At 42.5% G+C, this 22,487-nt stretch overlaps 1 protein-coding gene across 4 annotated transcripts in view; it reads right to left on the bottom strand.

The window, feature by feature from the left end:
• LOC146990132 (SH3 and multiple ankyrin repeat domains protein 2-like) overlaps positions 1-22,487 on the bottom strand; it is a 233,315-nt gene that overhangs the window by 60,551 nt on the left and 150,277 nt on the right. For all 4 annotated transcript variants that reach the window (XR_015035061.1, XR_015035060.1, XR_015035058.1 and 1 more), the window contains exons 12-14: positions 17,784-18,237; positions 7,020-7,159; positions 4,581-4,694 (exon numbers count right to left, since the gene is read on the bottom strand). Coding sequence is in view for 1 of the 4 variants with exons in the window: in XM_085769271.1 (XP_085625397.1) it covers positions 4,581-4,694; positions 7,020-7,159; positions 17,784-18,237 (708 nt within the window). In the remaining 3 variants the exon portion in view is untranslated. The remainder of the gene's footprint in view (positions 1-4,580; positions 4,695-7,019; positions 7,160-17,783; positions 18,238-22,487) is intronic.

Here is a 22,487-nt window from a genome sequence, read left to right on the forward strand (position 1 = left end):
TTTAAATTCTTGAATATGACCTTGAAAATCATGACGTGCACACAGCTGAGTGGTGGCCTGTCCAAGCCCTGACTGTCATGACTGAGCTCTTTGCTGCAACTTTTTCAACTTGAACCGGAAGCTCCCAGCACTGCTCTTCCTGGTCCGTCCAAATCTCGCGCGATTTGCATTGACACCCAGTTCACGGCTCCGCAAATCGCGTGAGATTCCAGCAGAGCAACACTGGGAGCTTCCGCTACAAACAAGCTTAAAAAAATAGACTTATTTAATTTTTTTTGGAACAATTTCTCATGTTGGGGCTTCAATACAAGAGGGACATTACAGACGAGCACTGTGGAGGTATTTGGATGTTTTTTGGTGTGTCTTTTTGGACGAAGAAAAGTGAGCTCCGTTCGCAACCGTCATATGGGCATGCAGTGCTGCACGGAGCCCCGCTGTAACTCAGAGAAGGCACGGAGGACTCTGAAACTTCTCCCAGCCCTTAGTCCACATGAGGGTGAGGAGATAATGAGTGAAATTTGAATTTTGGGTGAACTATCCCTTTTACCCTGAAACCCAAGCCTTTCACTAAAGATAAATATCTCAGCGACCATTTGACCTGGGACCCTCCTTTTTTTCTGTGTGACTTATTGCATATTGCTCCAATAATTTGTTTAGAAGATTTTGAGTCTTTTTTTTTTTTTCTTTTTTACAGCTTTTCATCTGTACATTGGTGATTTATTGTCTTGCACTGTATCATCTGCCATCTTTGAGATTGACGTCGTTCACCTTTATTGGTCATTCCTATTGGCTGCAGTAGCTACAGAGACAGAAGGGATCAAACCAGTTACATGATAAGTTTGGAGCAGAAAAAGTATGCTCACAAATCCTACTCCACAGAATGAGCAAAACTTAAGAACAGATAAAAAAATAGATATTTCACTACTAAATCACTTCTGGAACAATCCAAACAGATGAATGCAATTTTCTGATGTGGAAATTTTGCATAAATTTTGGTTTATAGCTTATATCTATATTTTTTTGTTTTGTATTACCCACATTGGATAAATAATCATGGAAACATTGAAAAAAGGTTTTCAAACATTATGAATGAGTAGAAGATAAAAAACAGAAGCAAAGGCCTCAACTAGCGCAACACAACAATTTCATCTGGCTCCATTTCATCTACACAGCAGATTGTCAAAATAGATTTGAATTTGTATAAAAACTTCAGTATAGACACACACATGACCTCTAGAGTGAAGACCTCCTGTCTCATCTATTTGTCCAATTCACCTCCTCCTCCTCTTCCTCCTCCTCCTCCTCCCCCCAATCCCCTCCCTCCCTCTCTGTCCTTCCTTCACATTCTCTCTCACGCCAGCTGTCACACTTTCACAGAAACTCCATCTCCTCTGATCCGGCTTAGATCTTGTCATCTTTACAGGAACACCCCCCCCCCCCCTCTGACTCTACATCCACAGTTGTCAGATTGGAAGAAGGCGGATGTAGGGGGAAAAAAAAGAAAAAAAAAAGGTTGTAGCTCAGTGGATTTTTTTATATAAAAAGAAGGAGGAAGAAGAAAGAAAACATTTGGTTAATGTGGAAAAAAAGAAGAATGAGAGAGAGAATAGTATTAGTATTAGAACAGATCCACAACATGGTCACACTCCATAGCAACTGCTGTCTGACTGAGGCCAGCTGGTTTCTATGGTCACAGATCAATACAGATGGTGCTGCATGGTAGGTGTGTATGTGTGCAAGTTATTTGGGTGCTGTGTGAAAATATGCATGTTACTGTACACTGCATCTGTGTATCATTGTTCTGTCAGGTGTTCATATGTATAACTGAGTGTGTGTGTGTGTGTGTGTGTGTGTGTGTGTACAGCCCTCTCTGGACTCCTTCCAGGTCTTTATTTTTCCCTCCTTGCTTCCCTTACTCGTACTTCACCTCCCAGCACGAGGGAGTGATGCGAAAATGAGATAGAGAAATTGATGTTACACATATTTGCCAGATGGGACGTTAGTCAGTTCAGCCTCATCATCACTGCAGCTGCAGCACCTGTCACTGGAAACCTCTTGTTTTCCCTGAGATGATGTGATTTCCTGCACTGAGAACTATCTTTATGTCATCATTCATTGTCAGCTTAATGAATGAATGATCATTCTAAAGAGCGTCAATCTACCAGTGACCATATAAAGAGATCTGAAGCACTCAGGGTAATGATTAAAACGCCTTTATTAGTACATGGCTAATGGAATAAAAACATGCCAACGCGTTTCAGCCAAAAAGGCCTTTGTCAGGGAAAGGGCAAAATGTTAACCAAAGGGGTGCCAAGTGGCGCAGTGCTACCTTGCTCTTGCTATGTATGTTCTCGCGTGTTTTGATTGATTGTTTTGTAATGCTGCTAAAAAAAAAAAGAAAATGTCCATGTCACTGCTACAGTCAAGATCCTGTTTTGGGTTCACGATCAGCTCAGTTACACACAGTAAAGCATTAAACCTTAAACCTGCAGTGCTTGCTTTCTGGTCTGAGAGACCAAAGCCCCCTGACACTACCACTGAGCTGTGTTTCTGTGTGTGTGTGTGTGTGTGTGTGTGTGTGTGTGTGTGTGTGAGAGAGAGAGAGAGAGATTCCTTGGCTCTTTCCTACATGCGTAGCTCTTCAACTCTCATGGGTCCAAACCTGAACCCTAACAAAGTGTGTCTAAACAGGACTTAATCCTGCCGCATCACATGATCTACTGAATGAGAGGGATTAAATGCTGAAGGTGTTTAAGTTAAATCATTGTGTTTGTGTGTACATGGGGGGGAAAGGTAAAACATAAAACCCTGATAAGTTGCAGACTTACATATGGGAGATAAGGAAGATAAACATCTTAAACTTGAATAATTACTTCTGTGTTGTTTTTTTCTTCATTCCACTCAGTATTTGCAGATACCAACTCTTAAAGGTAATATGTAGGAATGACCCCCATCTGCATATCTGAACGTATTCTTGATTTTGCATTCAGGTGAAATGGGGCAGACGTCAGACAGACAACAGACGCTGCATGTAACAGGATAAACAAGCGTCTATGTAAACAAGTGGTCCGCCAGCATGAAGCAAAACAATACAGGCGTGACAATACAGTATGTTATCATGGTGATGTGGTATTGTTTTACCGTCTTACTCTGGTGGAGTAAAATGACATCTGGTTGGTTTGCCGACGGCCGTCTGCCTGACTGCACCTGAATGCAACACCAGTGCCTCCGTCCTTCCTCACACTACACAGTGGTGACAGTTTTAACAGGCCGAGCCCACAGCTCCGCTGAGTTTCTATGGTTACCTACGGTCACGCTGCCACTCAACGTAAAAAATGGCGATGCAACATGGCCGCCTCGGTTTGGTGCGTCGCCCACTTGTGTATTTGTAACGACTTGTAACAACTCATTCTAAGGTACGAGAAAGCTTTCATTTGTATGCGGGTGTGATTCGACTTCAGTGAAATACGGATTTATGAAAGACATATTTGATTTTTGCTAATAAAAAAACAAATAAGTTACATACTGGGGCTTTAACACACCTCCTGCTACACACCTGGATGATGTGTGGATGGTGAAGTGATGGTGAAAATCGAAACTACGGCTCGATACCACATCTCTGATCACAACCTGTCACATGGAAGTCTTTCACACCTCAGCTGCCACCACTCTTACCGTCCATCCGACTGCGGCATACTCTCACACACACACGCACACACTCTTGTGGCCTGTGGCCTTGGCCAAGGCTGCCTTTGAACGGGTCTCTGCGAGCCACCATACTGTGTTCCCATTTTTTGACAGCCTTTCTTTGCAGGCAGACCTGGGGGCAATTTGGATGTGACACAGTGTGAGAGGAGCTCCCCCGTGCCAATGGCCTTGGGTAAGGCTTTAGAATAAGCCACCCAGAAGAGGGCAAACAGCCAAACACAAAAAAGAACAAGTTGCTCCCCATCTGCCTCTATCACCGCTGACATTCTCCTCAGAGCAGGGAAGAGTAAGAGAGAGCGGGTGGGTGTGGGGGAGGCTACTCCAGCAACACTGTACTTTGTGATAATGTCAATAATTAAACACTGTCAGAGAACAGAATACCAGAGGATGAAGACGACTGTGAACTGGGGAAGAGAGGATGACAGACAGAGGGAAGAGGGGTCTTTTCTAAAAACCTGCTCTGACACCGCTCAGCACAGAGAGAGAGAGAGTGCAAGGACAGGGAAAAATGTGATGTTTGTGGGGGACGGAGCGTGCCGTGATATGTTCATTAGTCTGCACCCAGAGGACATTAGAGCACAGCTGAGTTAGCAGGGCAGTGTAGTGCTTAGCTTTGTGCACCACAGCCTGGGGAGGCAGAAAGAGACAGGGAGAGAGAGAGAGACACATGCAGCTCATGCAGTGGAGAGAAAGAGGCCACGTGCCATCACAGCGCCTCAGGAACCTGCAGCATTTTAGCCTCAGCTTCCACTCTTTGCATCCGCCTCCCTCCTCTCTCTTCTCAAAAGTGGGGTGAAGGCAAACGGTGCGTGTCCTACATAAGTCAATGTCCCACCTCCCACCGACACACAGCCCCAAGTGATTAGACTTACAGCTCCTTTCATCGCTGGTCTTGGCCGGGATCTCCTCCACACAGTCGGCTGGAAACCAGCCCACCTGGCCACGGGCGCTGCCCTCCCAGAAACCCCCCTCGCCGATGCTCAGAACTGGACCAAGGGGAGAGAGAGCGGAGAAGGAAGAAAAATGACATTAGTCTCAGAGTTAGACAATGAAAGAAAAGAACAGAGTGTCTGCAGAGATCATTAAAAGCACTTTTTACATTTAAATGCCACATTTGAATTTGGTAAAAAGATATCTGCTGGTACAACTTGACAGTTAGGTGCTTAAAATACTGCAGTACAAGACTGTGACAATCTTCACCACACAGCTGATGAATGGGTCACACTATTAACCGTCACAAAGTCACAGTCACAAATCTGTTTGAGGCTCTGATAAAATGTCACCACTTAACAGTGTGAGCTGCAGGAGGCCTCAGCTGCTGCTGGAGATGTTGACGGAGCTCAGAGACTCAGAAAAAAAAAAAAAAAAAAAAACTTCCTCAAGAGATCAAACATCAGCCTGCGTGGAAATGAAGAGGCTCTGCTGCCAACATCTGGACATTTGTTTACAGTGTGATGTAGATAAACATCTGTTTGTTAATTAGCTGATTCTACTTGCATCTTCACAATGATGAAACCTGACAACACATTATCTGCAGATTTTACGCCGATGAAAGAATAAATGAAGGAATTTTGTACAGTCATGGTTTGTTTCATTCTGATTTGAATTCGTCTACAAACAGGTTTCTTCCCCTTAAGCAGCTTCAAAGGTTCATAGTACAAACAGCCCCATACAGTATAAAGACGTGTTTACCAAAGCTCCACTCAGTATAAAAGGTAGATGTTTATATTAAAGCTCATACACAGTGTAAAGTTAAATGTGTATTCCTAGTGTGATTATAAAACAGGTCGACTGTAGGTTCTATATTAATACTGTGAAAGTATCAAAGCCTCAGTCCACAGAACTGAGCTTTAAAACCAGCTGTGACTTTGTGATGTCAAAACAAAGCAGTCACTAAGCCCCGCCCACTGGTCTAACCATCCAACACTTGCAGGATTTGTTTTACCTGAAACATGCTCTATTTTTATTGGATCACTCAGAAAACAGCCAATAAAAGGAAAGGCTCGGAGCCTCCCTTCTCCTGATTGGCTGACACCGACCTGTTGTTACTAGAGCTCCAGAGAGAAACCCGAGAGAGGGGATGGAAAACTACGCTGAGATGGTTTTTATATTTTCTTATGGATCAGCACTTCAAATAAAACCCCAGAGAAGAGGAAACACGGAGCTTTGAATATGGAAAACTGTATCTTCTCCCACAGTCACTATCACATGCTGTGAATTCTGTGTCATCTTCTTCCAGCTCACTGAAGCTGTGACGTTTCTCACAGAGTGAAATATTCAGATGTTTTTAAGCCTTGAAATGGGAAAAAAAAAACTCAAAAAACTAATTTTACATGCATTTCCTCAAAATTCATTCATTTGTGTTTTGTAACTTTGGAAACTTTGAGGTTCAAGATAAGGTTTGTGGGTCTGAACAGTGTTCCGCTGCAGTTAAGTTAAATATCTCCTTCAGTTTTCTCAGTTAAGGACGAAAGATGAGGCATTTTCAGCAGTGACAGAGATTTTATGGTTGTAAAATTAGATTTTTCTCCATGGCAACTGATGTTTTTTTGTGGTCATTTTAAGAGTGTATTGTGTAAATGTTTTTCTTCTGAGGCGTGGTCACTGAGTAAACAGGACGTGTCTCTGCACATATCTTGCATTACATGTGTCCATGCATGACTGTTAATTACAGATGCAGTATCTGCAACTCAGCATCTGTATTCAGTTCCCATTGAGCCCAGTCAGTCACTTTCATCAGGGATGTATCAGACGACGCATCAGAGCCTTTTGTTTCAGTTTTCATTTTTCTGAGTTTTTCATCCTTTGTGAATTTCTGTTTCACATTCTCAGGTCAGGGTCAATGGTGCTTTATTTTACTACTTTGCTAAATATACAAAATAAAAATTGCTAATTAATTAACGAATAAATGATCAGCTGTGGATAGAATTAAATTGGTCTCATCTTTACCAGCTGCAGTATTAAAATGATGCTTCCACATGAATGCATCAACTAACCCATTAATTGTCCATAATAATCTTGCACTTTTCATATTAATGTCACACTCTCCTTAGTTTTGTGTTTATTAAGAATTCTGAAATGTTTTCCTATAGTTTTATTCTTTTGTTTTTGTACTTTTATTTTTGCTTTAAATTTCCCCAGTGAGGGATAATATTATCTTATCTTATCTTATCTTATCTTATCTTTTCTTATCTTACACAGTCAAGTACTCCACTGTGTTGTTGAGATGTTTGTGTTGTGTTGCAGGGTCACACATGCTGTATAAGTCTTAGTGTGTGCTGCAGATGGAAGACCAAAGAGACTGGACTCACCTTTGACCCTGTCGCTCTTGTAGAGGTTGATCTCTCCCTCGGCCTGAGCGGTGTATGGACGAACCACTACAAAATGTCTCCCAGGAACTGCACTGTACAGCTTCCTCCTAGTGCCTACTGCCTCACCATGACTGCTAGGGCTGAGAGACAGAGAGAGAGACAGACAGACAGAAACTACTGGTCAGAACTGAGGTTAAAGCGCAACTACTGTAGGCTCATAAGCTTTAACCAAACAAAAACAACTAAATCAGTAGTCTGGTTGCTGCAAAATAATTTCAAGTGGTAACAAAAGTATTTTAAGCTAAAATTGCAAGTTAAATCATGCAGGAGTCAAGTAGAGCATTTTGTATTAATAATAAAAAAAAAACCTGCAATAAATAATATGACTTTGTCACTCAGCCTGGGAAAAGTGTGTAAAACAGTGAAGGTGAAACAACATTTCAAACGATGACCAGCTCAACATCTTCAATAAATACATTTGACAGTTTAAAACAATAAGAAAAGAACATCATGAGCTTCCCCAAATTACCATCAACAGCAGAGGCTGACACAACCACGCACACATTCCCACAACCGCTGACACACACACACGCACAAACACACACGCATGCACTGAACTCATGCATATGGATATACTTACACACATGCGTGTGTGCACACACACAAACCCATTATGCAGAGCAGATATTCAGAGGCCAGCAGGCACGTGTCTTGCAGGAGTAAGTGGGGCAGAATATGGGCTGGCTCTGACCCACAGAGCGCAAAGGCTTCTGGGTAGGAGACGGGAGGACACGGTATAGACCACACAGGGAGCGACCCGCGAGTAGGAACGACAATGAAGGAGGAAAATATTGAAATGCCAAATTATGACGGCAGAAAACCAGAGGATGACGAGGTACATGAACCCTGAGCTGAGTCTGAGTCTGCATAAACAGCCTGATGCTGTTTTTATATGTGTATGTGTATGCATGTGTGTGTGTGTGTGTCTATGTGTGTGTGTGTGTGTGTGTGTAAAATGGATATAAAAAGCAGCATCATAACAAATGGCCCCTCATTCATTTTGACAACAGTGGAGCTCGTTGCAGCTTCTGATGTGATGATGTAGCACCTCTTAGTGGTCATCCTTCATAACAACAACACAACAGATAGAAGGAGAGGGAAATAAAACATGGCATCGAAGAGAAGGAAAAAAACTAAACATTGAAACAATTATAAATTATATCACAGCAAGTCTATAGTAATTCGTTATACATTAGATTACATGTATATTTAAATTACTGCTTACTTTCCCTTATAGAGCCTGTACAACTCACTGTTTGGAGGTGAATGTGGGTGGGGGGAGGGGCCCAACTCTCTTACTACAAGAGACATACTTACTACATACATATTAATAAACAGGTTGGTGACTGTGATCACACTTATCCACTATTTCAAAATCAGCATGCTATGAAATTAGTCAATTTAGGACATTATAATAAATGAATGTAAATAATGTTCAGAGCCTAATAACAGTGAGTCACAGGTTGTGTAGGCTACAAAAGGTTTTTAGTCAGCACAGGGTAAATGTGATCTGAGAGGTGTCCGTTAAATCAGTGTAAGTTAGTGGACAAATGATTGCAACATAAAAGGACGTGTGTTTCTTTCGATAAGATTTGAATATGCAACAATGATAATATAAATTTAAAATGTGTCATTTCCTTTTGGTTTTCAACTGGTTGGTCAACAGAGCTGTTTCGGAGGTTGTGAGCACGGTTCTTTTCTTTTTGCTGGGCAGATTGATTAGAAAAGAAAGAAAGTACAGGCAGGCAAATAGTGTAGAAGCATTGACATTTTATGTCTGCTTGTATTGTTTCTGTTTATTCTGAAATGTTTGTTGACTGAATAAAAACTATTAACACTAAATCTACTGAAGATTTTCACAGTGACTGAGTGGTTGAAGCTGAGCTAGCCTGACAAAATCCTTATTTAAAAACGCTCTAAATTTGATTTAATATAAATAAATGTGTCTCAATTGATTAATAATAAAGCTAGGTGAATGCACACAATGGATACTGACAGACTTCTTCACATCCTTTTATCTGAGATGAAGCCGCAAGGACACAGTGATTGAGTTCAGGTCAAAAATTGCCAGCGTTCATTAGAAGCTTTAAATCAGCGGATCTAATCAATTCTTTTAGTGGTAAATGTTTAATCATATTCTTGTTTTTTTCTTCTTCTTAAAGTGTGAAGTTTGAGAGATAAAACCGCACAGTACAGGAAAACATAGGAGATTATTAAAGAGGAAGAAGGGAATGGATTGCAGAAGTGAAGGATTGAGAGAAAGAAAGAGAGAGGGGAAGGAAATGGTTTTTTCAAGTAAGTGGGTCACCTTGTCCTGTAGACTGCGCTCCTCCTCAAACCTTCACGGGCCTTCGGAGAGCTAACCCCATTCAATACCTAGTGAGACTGCTCGCACATTTTCCAAGGGAAAGCCACGGACAAACCTGCAGCTTCGCTCTGCACCACAGAGAGACGTGGACCTGTGATGTCCCAACGCAGCAGTTTGACAAGCTCCAGTGTTTGATGTCCTTTGGTAAACAAGACCCCAGAGTACAATCCTGCTCCCTCTGACTCTGTGAGGGCATTGCTATAGATCACTTTTCTTATAATGATTATTTTTCTACCACTGGTGTCACATCTACAGCTTTTAATTAAGTTTTCATCAGTTTAAATCTTTAGCACGTGGTTGACACTGACTGTGCATGCTGTCTCCTGTTAATGTGACAGTATGTGCAACCAGATGCTAAAAACAGATGCATCAACCTCCAAAGCTGAAATACAGTATGAAGCAGTGAAGAACCAGAAGCTGCAGTTCCTCTCCTGACCACTTGAGTGTCACACAGTTTTGGTCTCTTCTGCAAATTCTCACAAGTTTACATTTAGTTAAGGTTAAAGCTGCGTTTCCACTACGCGGTACCAGCTTGATTAGACTCGACTATGGTAGCTACTATTCTGGAGGTCGTTTCCATTGCAGGATAGTGCAGCCTATGGAGTAGCTGGTCGTCATAGCGATGCCACTTAATAAAATAAAATGAAATTTAATATAGACTGATCTCAGCAGGCCGGCTGCTAGCCTCTGAGATGACCGGTCCTAGCTGGCTGATGCCATAGGCGGCTCCTCACATCTCTAAAAATGTTGGAGCAAATTGGGGATCAAATATTGGGGTTACTTTCTCACCTGAAAATATATCAGAACTTAATGACATATTAACAGCTCTACGGCGGGAATTAAAACATCAAAACAACAAACAACAATTGATAATGACGCAATCACACAGTGATGATTCTCGATCAGTGGTCTGCATCAGTGTCACCTTTTAGTCCTTTTTCACCCGTTTTCGAACCTCGGCCAAAGTGGTACCAGATTCAGGTAATTTTACCTAATGGAAACCCAAAAAGGGCGAGTAGAGTTGAGGCGTACGTTATGGAGAGTTAAGGGTGTGTCCTCTTTGAGTGACGGGAGCAGTCAGACAGCACCTCACTCTGAGCCTCAAAACCATGATAGGGGAGAGTGGGGTAAAGTGAGACACTTTTTACATTTGCTCCCCTCTAAGCGAGCTAAAATGATTTATCAGTAAAATTTACACATTTCCCATTAATTCAGGATGTTGCCTAGCAATGGAAATTATCAGAATGTATTTAGGACGAAGGACAGTGAAAATATGATTGTTTTAAAAAAAAGTGGTCTCGTGTCTCACTTTACCCCAGCTCAGGGGTAAACTGAGACAAACTAGAAAAATCAATGGGGTAAACTGATCCACTTACTTTTTCCACTCTGAAACTACCATAACAACACATGTTGTAACAGCTAGAGTCCTGACAGCTAGCTTGACAACCACACTCCCCAAAACTAATGTCGGACTAGTAGCAGAATCACGGGGATTGGTCAATTAAGCACTTTTGTTTTCTCAACACAAAGTGACTCAAAACCAAAATCAAATACAACACAAAATGTTTTAATTAACATTCAAATGACAGATAGAACCAGTTAGATAGTCTGGGGGTCAGATTGTAGGCCCCGACAATCGTGACCATATTGATCAAAAGTCTTCTTGTGTGTGGGGGGAGCCGACAAAGTGGAATGTGACTAAAATTGAGTTAATTAACCAATAAAAAAGTGAGCTGACTCAGAGCACATAGCATAACAAAGCAGTGTGGCTACAGATCATTGATCATGCAAGATTTCTGGCTTGGGGGACGAGATTCTAGTGTAAATCTTTGTGTATGGTGTGCTCACAGTGTCTCACTCTTGGATTTATTATAATATATCCATGGTCTCACTTTACCCCGCAGCATTTGTCTCACTTTACCCCAACACCCCCATTTTAGAAAAAACGACCTCTCTTAGAAATTCAGGCTAATTTTCAGCCAGCATCATCACATGGTTTTATGTGTTGGTAGTTCATCATCATGTATCATATAAGTTTTTCTACCTGAATCAATTTGCTTTGGCACAACAGTTGATTAGGTTGACCGCAAGAAAATTTACTTTTACATGCAAAAATCATATTTTTGTGAAAAAAACATGCTTTCCACAGCATCATGAGTTCCTCTCCTTCATGGCCATGGGGAAATGGAAGGGGCTTGAAAACATAATGGTCAGATGACCATAAATGTGTTCCGTTTTCTAGATATAGGGGGTGTCTCACATTACCCGGTGTCTCACATTACCCCACTCTCCCCTACAGAAACTTGTGGACACAATACAACTATCTGAATTTACATTTTATGAAAGGCACTTGTCTTTACTGGGCGGTGGCAGGGGACTCCAACAGCCCACACATCAACCACAAGTATGAGCTTCCAATGACAGTGTCTAAATATTATGTTTTTGGGCTAACACCTGATAATATCTGACAATAACAAAAACATCTGAAACATAAAATATCAAAATCTAATTTGAATATAATTCAATAATAATCAATGATACAAATTATGAATAATTATGTATTGTTAACAGAAACAACATATAATATTATTGTGTGATAACATTTAGGCTGGACTGCAGTGAGAAATTAAATTTTGAATGTCACCCAAGATTACATTAAATGCTTTCCGTTAATCAAACAGCTAACAGTTGATTTATTCCTGGTATCGACACTGCGTTGATGCAGTGATGATAAAAATGCATCAAACACTGCAGAAGTCAGAGGATGATTTTCTATTTCCAAGGAGTGAATTAAATGAGAAGAAATAACAGAAATCTATTTGTGCTGATGTCTCATGCCTCCTCTACCTTTGCTATCAATGAACTCCACTACAGAAACCTCAGCGTTGGAAGTTCAATGCTTCAGTAGTAATGTAATAACTCATAACAAAGGAATGGTCAAAATAAAAGAAACAGAGATGTCCTCAGTTTCATCTCTATGGATTGAGTCCTAAATTAGAAAAACCTGCTTCAAAAGTCCCTGATGCAAATTCTGTATGACTCTGTCATCTCTAACGCCATGCTGAGATGCCCTTCCTGTTTTCTGTGCTTTTATTGTGAAAACTGAAAGACTACCATACTGCAAATTCATGAAAGATTCTTCTCATGCAGGGAAACATCACACATCATTTGGGTGTAACGATGTGGGAGAAACGTTTCCTTCTAAACCACTTCACATTCACTTTTAACTGAACACGGCCTCAAACATCACCAGCAGGTACCCACTGAAATGGGCGGCCATGTTTTCCCTCATGCTTTTTCTTTTTTCTTTTTTTTTTGGCAATTACCGAGGTGGCTTTGAGGTGCTAATTAGACAGTGTTGATTAATACCAGCTGTGCATAATTTGTGCTATTATTGGATGATCACCCGAGACAAGGAGGGTGAGGGATAGAGGAGGGAGGGAAATGGGGGGGTAGGGGGTCGCAACGTTACAGTAAAGACACACATGGTCCGATACAGTACGGTGAACAATTTACATGTTAAGCATTGTAACTGCAGGGAACTGAGATCATGACAAACACACAGTCAGACAGAAGGCTTCACACACACCTGCTATCAACATGCCTGGGGTCTGGATCAGGAAAAACAAACATATTACAGCACATGTAATCAGAGGCCAAATCAAATGTGGCGGTCTAGACTCTAGACTTTATCTATTTATTTTTTATCTATTTTTTTTATTTTACGTTTATTTGCTCTTGCTTTTAACTCTGTTTTTAGTGTTTTGGTTTTTTTTATTCTGTTTTATGCTTCCTCTTTTAATGTTTTGTCTTTATGTAAAGCACATTGAGTTGCCTTGGTATGAAATGTGCTATATAAATAAAGATGCCTTGCTTTGCCTTGCCTTGCCTTGCCTAGACTCTAGACTAAGGTTATACTGGATCTGACCCAAGTGATAGACGCAGACAGATACTGGGTCAAAGTGAAATGGACCTCTTTACGTGTGTTGTCTGGTGATTGACAGGTTGAGCAGTGTGTGTGTGCTGCAGCTTGTTCAGCAAGGCTGATGAGCATGGAGCCATGGGTCAGGTGATACTGTTACCATGAGCAACACGCTGCCATCTGATCCACAATATAAATCATCAACAATCTGTGCCGCCTTAAGAAGACATACATTTAATTTAAGAATCAACTCTGACTCCAAACTACAACTGAAGTTACAACGTTATGGTGTTAAGTGATGGAGAGAAGTGGATTGGCCTACATGTAGTACATAACCTGGTGGTATTTCCATATGTGCATTTGATTGGTTTAATTCATTTTTTGTAGTTAATAATTGAAGCTACAGATAGTTTTTTTATTTGTACTTTTGCTTCTCTGTAACTGACCCCTCTCTGATCTCAGCACTTTAGACACAGTGTTGGACTAAGACAATAATTCAGAATTTGGTCCTGTTTTCACTCTGACCACCAGACCTCTATTTTTGCAGGCTAACTCTGTCCATATAATGATTAAAAGAATGATATAACCACGATGTAAATTGGGGAGGAAAATTCTCCAAATTACAAAAGACATACAGAACGAACAGAATTTATGACCTGAACTATATTTGGTGTCACTGATGTCACCTGTATTTGGCAAAAACAACAATCATGTGTTTTGCTGTCAGTCTTAAGAAAGAAAAGAAATTAATAGAACATTTTTGTTTTACTTTTGTTCTACTGATTTTTGCCACCGGAGGTGGTGGGGGGGCAGGGGGGGGTCATTTATCTATAAATCAATTGCCTCTTGGGGGTGTTTGTATAGATAAAAAAAAAAAGATTAGTTACTTGATTTTCCTTGCCTTTTTTCCCCCCACAGTTGTCTGTGAAGCTTTGAACTGCACTAATGTGACTGAAAAGTGCTACACAAATAAAATTTAACTGACTGATGGATAAAAAATTAAAATTACTGTCGAGCCTCAGTCGGTCAATCAACGATTTGAGAATAAAATATTTGATTTTCTGTGTGTTGAAGCTGTGTGATCTGGTCTGACTCTGGACGCATCTCATCTCTCACCACATCTCGTTGGGAAGCTGTTGCCATGACGCCCCAGGGCTGACTGACAGCTGTCAGTGTGTGCTTCCTTGTGTCCATGAGTATGTGTGTGTGTAAAAGCGAGCGTAGGCTTGTATGTGCATGTGGGTTACACTTTGACAAATGACATGTCAAGCGGGAGCAAGAAGGGGATGCCACAGAAATGTTGTCATGTGTGTGGGTGGAGGCTGGATGTGTGTGTGTGTGTGTGTGCGTGCGCGTGTGTGTGTCATGTGGGGGGGGGTTATTGGTAGGAGCAAAATGAGAAAGAGCGAACAAAGCACAAGCAAAGAGCGAAAGTGCTGGAATTAGGGGCTTTAAAGGGCAGCGGGGTGGGAACAGCTGACAGCTACAGTTCACAGCTCACGGTCATCGAAGACTCGATCTGGGCCGAGTTAGAGCCGGTCACCTCCACTCAAACACTGTGAGCTGCATCTATTAAATATAAATGATGTGGGATAACAGTTGAAACAGTTGAATTTGATACTTAACTGTATTGGTTTTAAAAATCCATCCATGGCACTGAACCTGAATATCCTCAATATAACACTGTCCAGGTTCTCCTCAGCAGGAGACAGGTTGTTTTTTCTGCTGTTGTAAAAAGAAATCAGTGAAAAGGCCAAACCCTCTCAACAGTTTCAGACACTGCTCAGTATGTCCTCCACTATACACACACACTAGCCCTTCCTAGTGACCCACTGGGCCCCTGCATCACCTCATATCCAAAAATAAATAACTACAACTACATTGTTGACTTACGCAGAGATAAAATGTATTCCCAACTGCTTTGGGAATCTGAGACTGATGGAAAGCTGTCAGTCTGCAGTCGTGCACCAGTAAGACTGAGGGAATCTAATGAGGGTTCAGGTGTGATTTCAGTTTAAATAAACACATAATAAAACCTGTCAGTCAGTGATTTATGATGAGGAACGACTGAACCCACTGGATCTGCAGCCACAGACAAAACTCAACCTGTGACACATGTAGTTGATTATTAATATCGCTGTCAATGCTCAAGATGTGGGACAAAATGTCAGAAAACGGTGGAAAGCACTATTTCCCAACATTCTTTGCTTGTTCTCTGCAAATTCAACTTTTATAAAACTAAAAAGTGTATCACAACATCATCTTCATCACTGATGACCAAAATGTTTTTAGATCGATTTTCAGTTGTTTGACTAAACAATTAATGAACCCATCGTTTCAGCTCTGGCACGTCACACTAGAGCTGCAACTCAATTATCTATCAATCAGTTACTTTTTGGTTTAACAGAACATTGCTTCTCATGAGGAGGAGGAGGAGGAGGGGGAGGGGTCTGAGCACTGGGTGATGTCATCAATCTATAGTCAAACTGTCCAAAGCCAAAGATATAAATATAAATAAAACTAACAAATCCTCGTAGAAGCTGAAATGTTTAACATTTTCCTTCAACCTCTTATTAGAAATGAATATTGTGTTGATCAGCTCATTAATTATTCAACCAATAGAAACTGGTATAGTAGATTTGATCATAGTGCTGCAGTGGGTTATGTCAGAGCATCATCAGTGAACCAGTGATCAAGGATCTGTGATGAAGTCCAATCAAAGCCTCTGACACAAAGCCGGAGGCGACGTTATTTCAAATCTGCGAAAACAGCAGCAAAGTAGACTTGAAGACGGTGAAGTGCAACATGGGAAAACGATGCAGCACGTTTCAGTTTAGGAGAAAATCTCCTGACTGTACAGCAGGAGCAGCGGCTCCTCTCCACCAGCCTCCAGTTTCATAGTGAAGTGTGTCAAAAGACAAGATAGTGATGTTCATGTAACTGCTGAAGCAAAGGCAACTGTCCTCCCCCTTCTCTCTGCCCCTTCTTTCATCTCCTCCGTCACTTGTCTTCCCTCCACTCTGTCCCCTCCACCCTCGCTCTAAACCCCTCATTCTGCCTTTATTCACTCTTCTTCAGTGACCTCCTCTTCCTCCTCCCCCTCTACTCTTCAACCTCTCTTTATCCTACAGCCTAGTTGTCTCCTCTCCTCTCCTCTCCTCTCCTCTCCTCTCCTCTCCTCTCCTCTCCTCTCCTCCCCTCCCCTCCCCTACCCTCCCCTCTACTCTCCTCTCCTCTCATTTCATCTCATCTGCATTGGATGGAGCTACGGAGTGTGGGCAGTGTTGGTGCAGCAGAGTGCTTCCAAATGTGTCCATCTGCCAAGGAAGAGGAGTAGGAGGAGGAGGAGGAGGGGGAGGAGGAGGGGGAGGAAGAGGAGGAGGAGGTAGAGGAAGAGGCCAGAGAGCATGTGTCTTAATCGGGATTGACAGTTACATCGCTCTGAGATAAACGCCCGTCACACTTTAATCCTTCACCGCTCACATGGTCATGCACACATGCAGATGTGCAGACACACACACACACACACACACACACACACACACACACGTAGTGGCATTTCTGAATGAACTCAGCCTGGCGAATGTGGAAACACACACACACGTGAAGTTGGAATCAGCATTTTTGAAGCACACACATGAAACACCACATCACCACATCAAAACTGTGTCTGTAGGCAACCATAGAAATGGTTGCTATAGTGACCCTAGGAAGACGCAGTCTGTTGGTGGCATGTTTCCAAGAAGAAACCCGTCAAACATCGACTCAAATGGGGGGAGGGTGGGACAGCGTGTTCACTGTATGTACTAGTCTAGTGTATATATGTAGAGCGTGGAAATGCGAGGAAACAACTACAAAAACAACAACGCCCTGGGGCGCCTCATGTGTTGAGGCCATAGTCCTCGTGCAGGGGGCCCCGGTTCGAGTCCCGCATAAGACGGCCCTTTCCTGCGTGTCATTCCCCCTCTTTCTGCCTCCCCATTTCCTGTCTCTCTCGACTGCACTGTCAAATAAAGGCATGAAAAAGCCAAAAAAACAAAAAACAACAATGCCCTGCTCAAAGAACTGTACCCAGGTCATTACGAACATTTTTCCTGCTTCACTCTGCTCCTGCGAACAGTTTAGATTTAACTGTGATTTAAATCTGAGGTTTCTGCCCCAATCACAGTTTAATGGAGGCCAATGGGAACGCATTTCAGCTTGCTAACGTGCAGCGCCACTTGTTGACATGCTTTGCTTAAGCTTAGCTAAGCTAAAATCAGTAGATATGCGGATGTTGAAAGTCCTAAACCAAAGAGAGTGAACCTGGTAGCAAAATAAAATATTTGTGTACTAGTCGTGTGTTGACCTCTGACCTCCAGGTTTGTAAGTGTGTATGGTGCAGGAGACAGGAACAGCGTGTGTGTGTGCTCACCTGGGCTGACGCTGTGAAGGCAGAGCACGCCGAGCCTCCTCCCCCAGCCGGCTGAGGGAGGGCGAGCGGCTCCTGGCCCCCCTCCCCATGGTCCGGACCACCACGTTGCCATTGGGGCTGCCGCTGGGCATCTGCTGGAGCAGCTGGGGTGACAGGCTGCGGTGCAATGCTGAGGAGCCAGGCTGTGGGAGACCCTGCTGGGGGGCCCGGTGTGGGTGGGGCTGGGCGTGTTGGTGCTGCTGCAGGTGGGGGGCCCAGTTGCTGGGAGAACTGTGCTGCTGCTGCTGCTGCTGCTGCTGCTGGTACTGACTGACTGTTAGGTTGTTGTCACTGTTGGAGCGCAGGAGGACCCGTGGCGCTGATAAGGAGGTGGGGGACTGGCCGTTTCCGCTGTTGTTGCCAGAAGATGGACCCCGGCGGCGTTTGGTGTAGGCTGGAGCCTCACGGAAAGGCACTGCAGAGGAACAAGGGTGAGAGGGAGAGGGACTTTATCTTAAAAGGTTAATTCGTCTCTATCCCTTATCTTTTCATCCAGAGGGATCAAACTGAGACTGTAGAACTGAAGTAAGTTGAAGTCTCAGTCGAAGTAACAAGAGAGGGAGGGGGACACTCAGCCCATATATCATTTGAACTGTGAAAAGTTAAAGATGAGCCTACAGACCACATGTGGCTGCATTTTCTGAATACTGAATTATTTCAGTCCAACAAACAAGTGAAAAGCCTGAAATTTTACAAAATCATAAATACACCAACAATGCACATGCATTAAACAATCAAAAATTTAGATTTGCTGATGAGACAAGTTAAAACACAGGACTCCTACTGTATGGATGCATTAATTCACAATTACATTTCCTAAAGGCAGCGCTGCATTGACCCCCACAGCGGCTCCGCGCCACATGTGTAAGGTTGTTCTTGAGTGATGACAACCAGCCAGTGACCCTGAACTCTCAACCGCTATTAAAGTAAATGTCACGCTGACCTTGGATCAGAGTCACAACGAGACGTGCTAAGTTTTCTAACAACAACTACACCATTTGTCCAAGTGGGTGGGTGGGTGGGTGTCAAAACATAACTCAGTACAGTACCTGAAGTTGCAACTGCTTAACTGATACACACATTTGTGTTGTTTTTTTTAATTTTTTTAAGGTAGCGAGAAGGAAGCAAGAATAATAAAAAATCCTTCAACTCCTTCCCTGCTGCAGTCTGCTCCTCCATTCTATACGTACAGCTGCTACTCTTGTATATATGCTATATCACTCTCCTCTTTAATCCTCTTAAGCCTCTGTTCTCTGTCATTGTGTTACACTGTTACAACAACTAAAGCTCCAATGTCACTCTATGTCATTTGCACCAAACTCATAGTTCAGTGATGAACCCATTAGAATTTGCTACAGACCCAATAATGTGAATGTGGTAAACACAAAAACCTCTTTTTTTCTCCTCACTTTCTTTAATATTGCGAGATGAGGCATTTATTAACATCTTAGTTGATGACTTAAGGGATAATATCTGGATGTTGATATTAAAAGACATATTTATGGCGTGAAATCAGTTGATACAACTTGGTGCAGATCCAGATAATAACTGGACCTGACAGACGTGTGTAGGATTGTTCGGCCTTGGCAGAGTTAGCTGTTTGACTGAATGTCACTCATGTGCAGCTGTGATGGACAAACTTTATCTCCTGAAGCATATGCAGGTGACATCACTGTGTGAAGGTCAATTGGTGTTGATAATTCTGGGCTTTGCATAAATGGATACAGCTGCTCATTGATTCCCATTAGTTAAGCACAGACTGTACAGTTTGCATAATAAAAGGCTGCAACTATCCCTCTTACTGTTGTTGCAATTTATTCTAAGAGGCACTTTGGTCCAATTTAAATTAGTGTATTGACCACCACTTGGAGGGAACTGCTCTGCATTGTCTGCGTGGAAGGAGTCCGTTCGATACACTGCTGATCTGAGAACTGTGATTGAGCAGTTTAGGTTGCTCGTGTTTTCAGTTTCCAGGGAGAGTGGAGGATTAATGATGGTGAAAAAAACACGAGGCAAGTTGAAGAAAGAGTCTTTAATTCTCTGCTTTTCACTAATACCCAACCCCCCACCCATCTATCTATCTACTAATCATCCTACCTGCTTGGCTGTGGAAGAATATCAATGTCTAATACTTTCACAGTTAAAGAGCCAACAACATAAAACAAGTGTAATTTCAAATTTCAAACTGAACAACCACCACAGTGGTAGTCACTCAATCAACAGCCTTGTCAAAATAAAAAATACATTTAAGTTCTCCTCTTTGTTTAAGGGGATATGGTTAAGTATCAAACTAGTAATTCTATTAGTATTTCAAAGTTATACATATGTATCTTGCACTGCATGTTATCTGTGTTTTTTTAAAGGACGTAGTCGACTGCTTGCGTAGAGCTGAAGCCATCTGTGCCGCACTGGCACCAAAGAGCAATGACATTTGTAAATCACAGAATAAGGTGGAGGGGATGTAGAAAATCTTACCTTTTTGCTCTGATGTGCTATTCTTTCTCTCAGTGATCTCTCAGAATTGCTATGTGCACACGCATGTCCATCCACCTATCCATCCATCCATCCATCCATCCACACTGGCCCTGGCCCCTCTCTGCCACTGTCGTACAGGTCTTGTCATTTTTTTCTTGATCAATCCATCTAAATCTAATCTATCTTGATCTCTCTCTCTCTCTCTGTCTCACTGTGGGCCTGTTCTCCAATACCAGCCAACATCACATATAAATGCCCCATACACACACAGACACACACAAAATATTGAACCGAGTTTGGTGATTGGCTATGGCTCCACGCTCCTCGCTGCTGTCCCTCTCTGGTCATCATTAGCATGATTATCAGGATTACTTGTGCAGGGCTGAGTTCCTCTCTGGCCTCTCTGGCTGCACTGTGCTGTCAAACTGAACCTGTAATGGAGGCTGGCCTTGATTTCCCCACGGATACATTCCTCCATTACACTGCAAGACGACGAGCCTACAACTGCCATCGCCAGCTCCAGCTCTCCTCGCAATTATTGCCGGTGCGAGCGGAGCAGAAGCAGAAGAGGCCCGCAGCCATCCCAATAAGCATCTCCTGATTATGACTTGATTAATACAATGGTACCAGTCGCCTGTTAGCCGCGCTCCAGTTTCCCGCTCTTCACTTCCTGGCAGCATGAACATCTGAAGAGGGATTCACTGAGTCATTATCGCTTTCCCAGACTAATATCTCAGACCTCTCTCTCTCTGTCTACAGCAGACATGTTGATGAGGAGAATAGGTGCTAACATCTAATGAGCTAACACATTTAGGATCTAGCAGGCTATCTGCATCCCTGAGAGGTGTGAGTGTGTGTGTGTGTGTGTGTGTGTGTGTGTGTGTGTGTGTGTGTGTGTGTGGCCTCGCGCACACACTCAAGTGCATGGATTGGCCCCTCACTTTCTCTGAAGCTCCTGCACACAATCGCTGACACAAATTAATTATCAAGTACAATGGGAAAGTGGAGTCAAAACAATCCAAGCATCTTATGTAAGAGTTAGAAAAGCAATCAGTGGCATCTATATAATTAATGCTCTTGAAACACAGGATGCGTGTCAGAGGTCAGAGAGTCTGGAAGTACTCAGCTAAATGACAGCGCTGACATGATGCTGATGCACTGGTCCAGTTTGTGCCAGTGTGACGTCTGCCCATCATCAGGCTTAACGACAGCTACAGTCTGTTCATGCTAAAGATCTTCACCTCAGTTTGTGAACCTTCTTCCCTTCATTCCGCAGATCTGAACTCTCAATGTACAGTCACCCAACTGTGGTGCATTCAATGACCATTAAAGGGACAACGAGGAGTTTTGGAAAGCGAAGTGTTTCCTACTACATTTACCATGAGCCTCCGTGCGGACGGTGAAATTCTTGGACCGGCGCAAGACGGACATCTTGCCAAGAATGTTTTCATTCATCAAGAATTAAAGTCAGAGGTTCGAAGACGATCAGATACCGTCGTAGTTCCGACCATAAACGGCGATTCAGCGGCGTTATTCTCATGACCCGCCGACCAACCAAAAGTAAGGAAACACTGGTTGGCTCGACCAGCATTTCCACCATTGATTAAAATAACAAAATAACGATAGAGACAAAACGATATATTTATTGAAAATGGGCCCATTAACAAGTGTGGGTAACATAGATTCATCCACATTAATATGAGACTTTTTTATTGTCGCAGAATTTTTCATTCTGCCGATGGAGAAACTCCTCGTTGTCCCTTTAACCAGGACACCAAAGCATGCAGCCACCAATGCGGACAATGCAACACAGAGTTTTGGAAGTGTTGAACAGACTGTGATGGAGGCATGAAGCCACTCTGACATCATCACACGTTGATTTGAAGAAATCAAGGTTTTTACAACGGGAAGTTCAATGTCCAATTCTAACAGCAGATGACACTGGCTCTATTGGTGTTTTTTCCCCCCCAACGTCTCATGCTAACAGCTTCTTGACATAGAAAAATACTGAGATTCCCGTCAGGAGCAAAACCCAACATCTGACAAACATCTGCTGATTGTCATAACGTCAGTGAGTCAAGGCTGGATTTTGAAGTCAACCTGATTTTTCATATCCAACTAACCTGAAGTTGATGGTGGCTGCTGCAGTGAAGCTTGCCTCTGTCATAGATCATATGACAATCAATCGTT

Source organism: Trachurus japonicus, chromosome 3, assembly GCF_045865225.1.
Source record: "Trachurus japonicus isolate A0001 chromosome 3, Traja_1.0".
In the NCBI taxonomy this organism is placed as follows: Eukaryota; Metazoa; Chordata; class Actinopteri; order Carangiformes; family Carangidae; genus Trachurus; species Trachurus japonicus.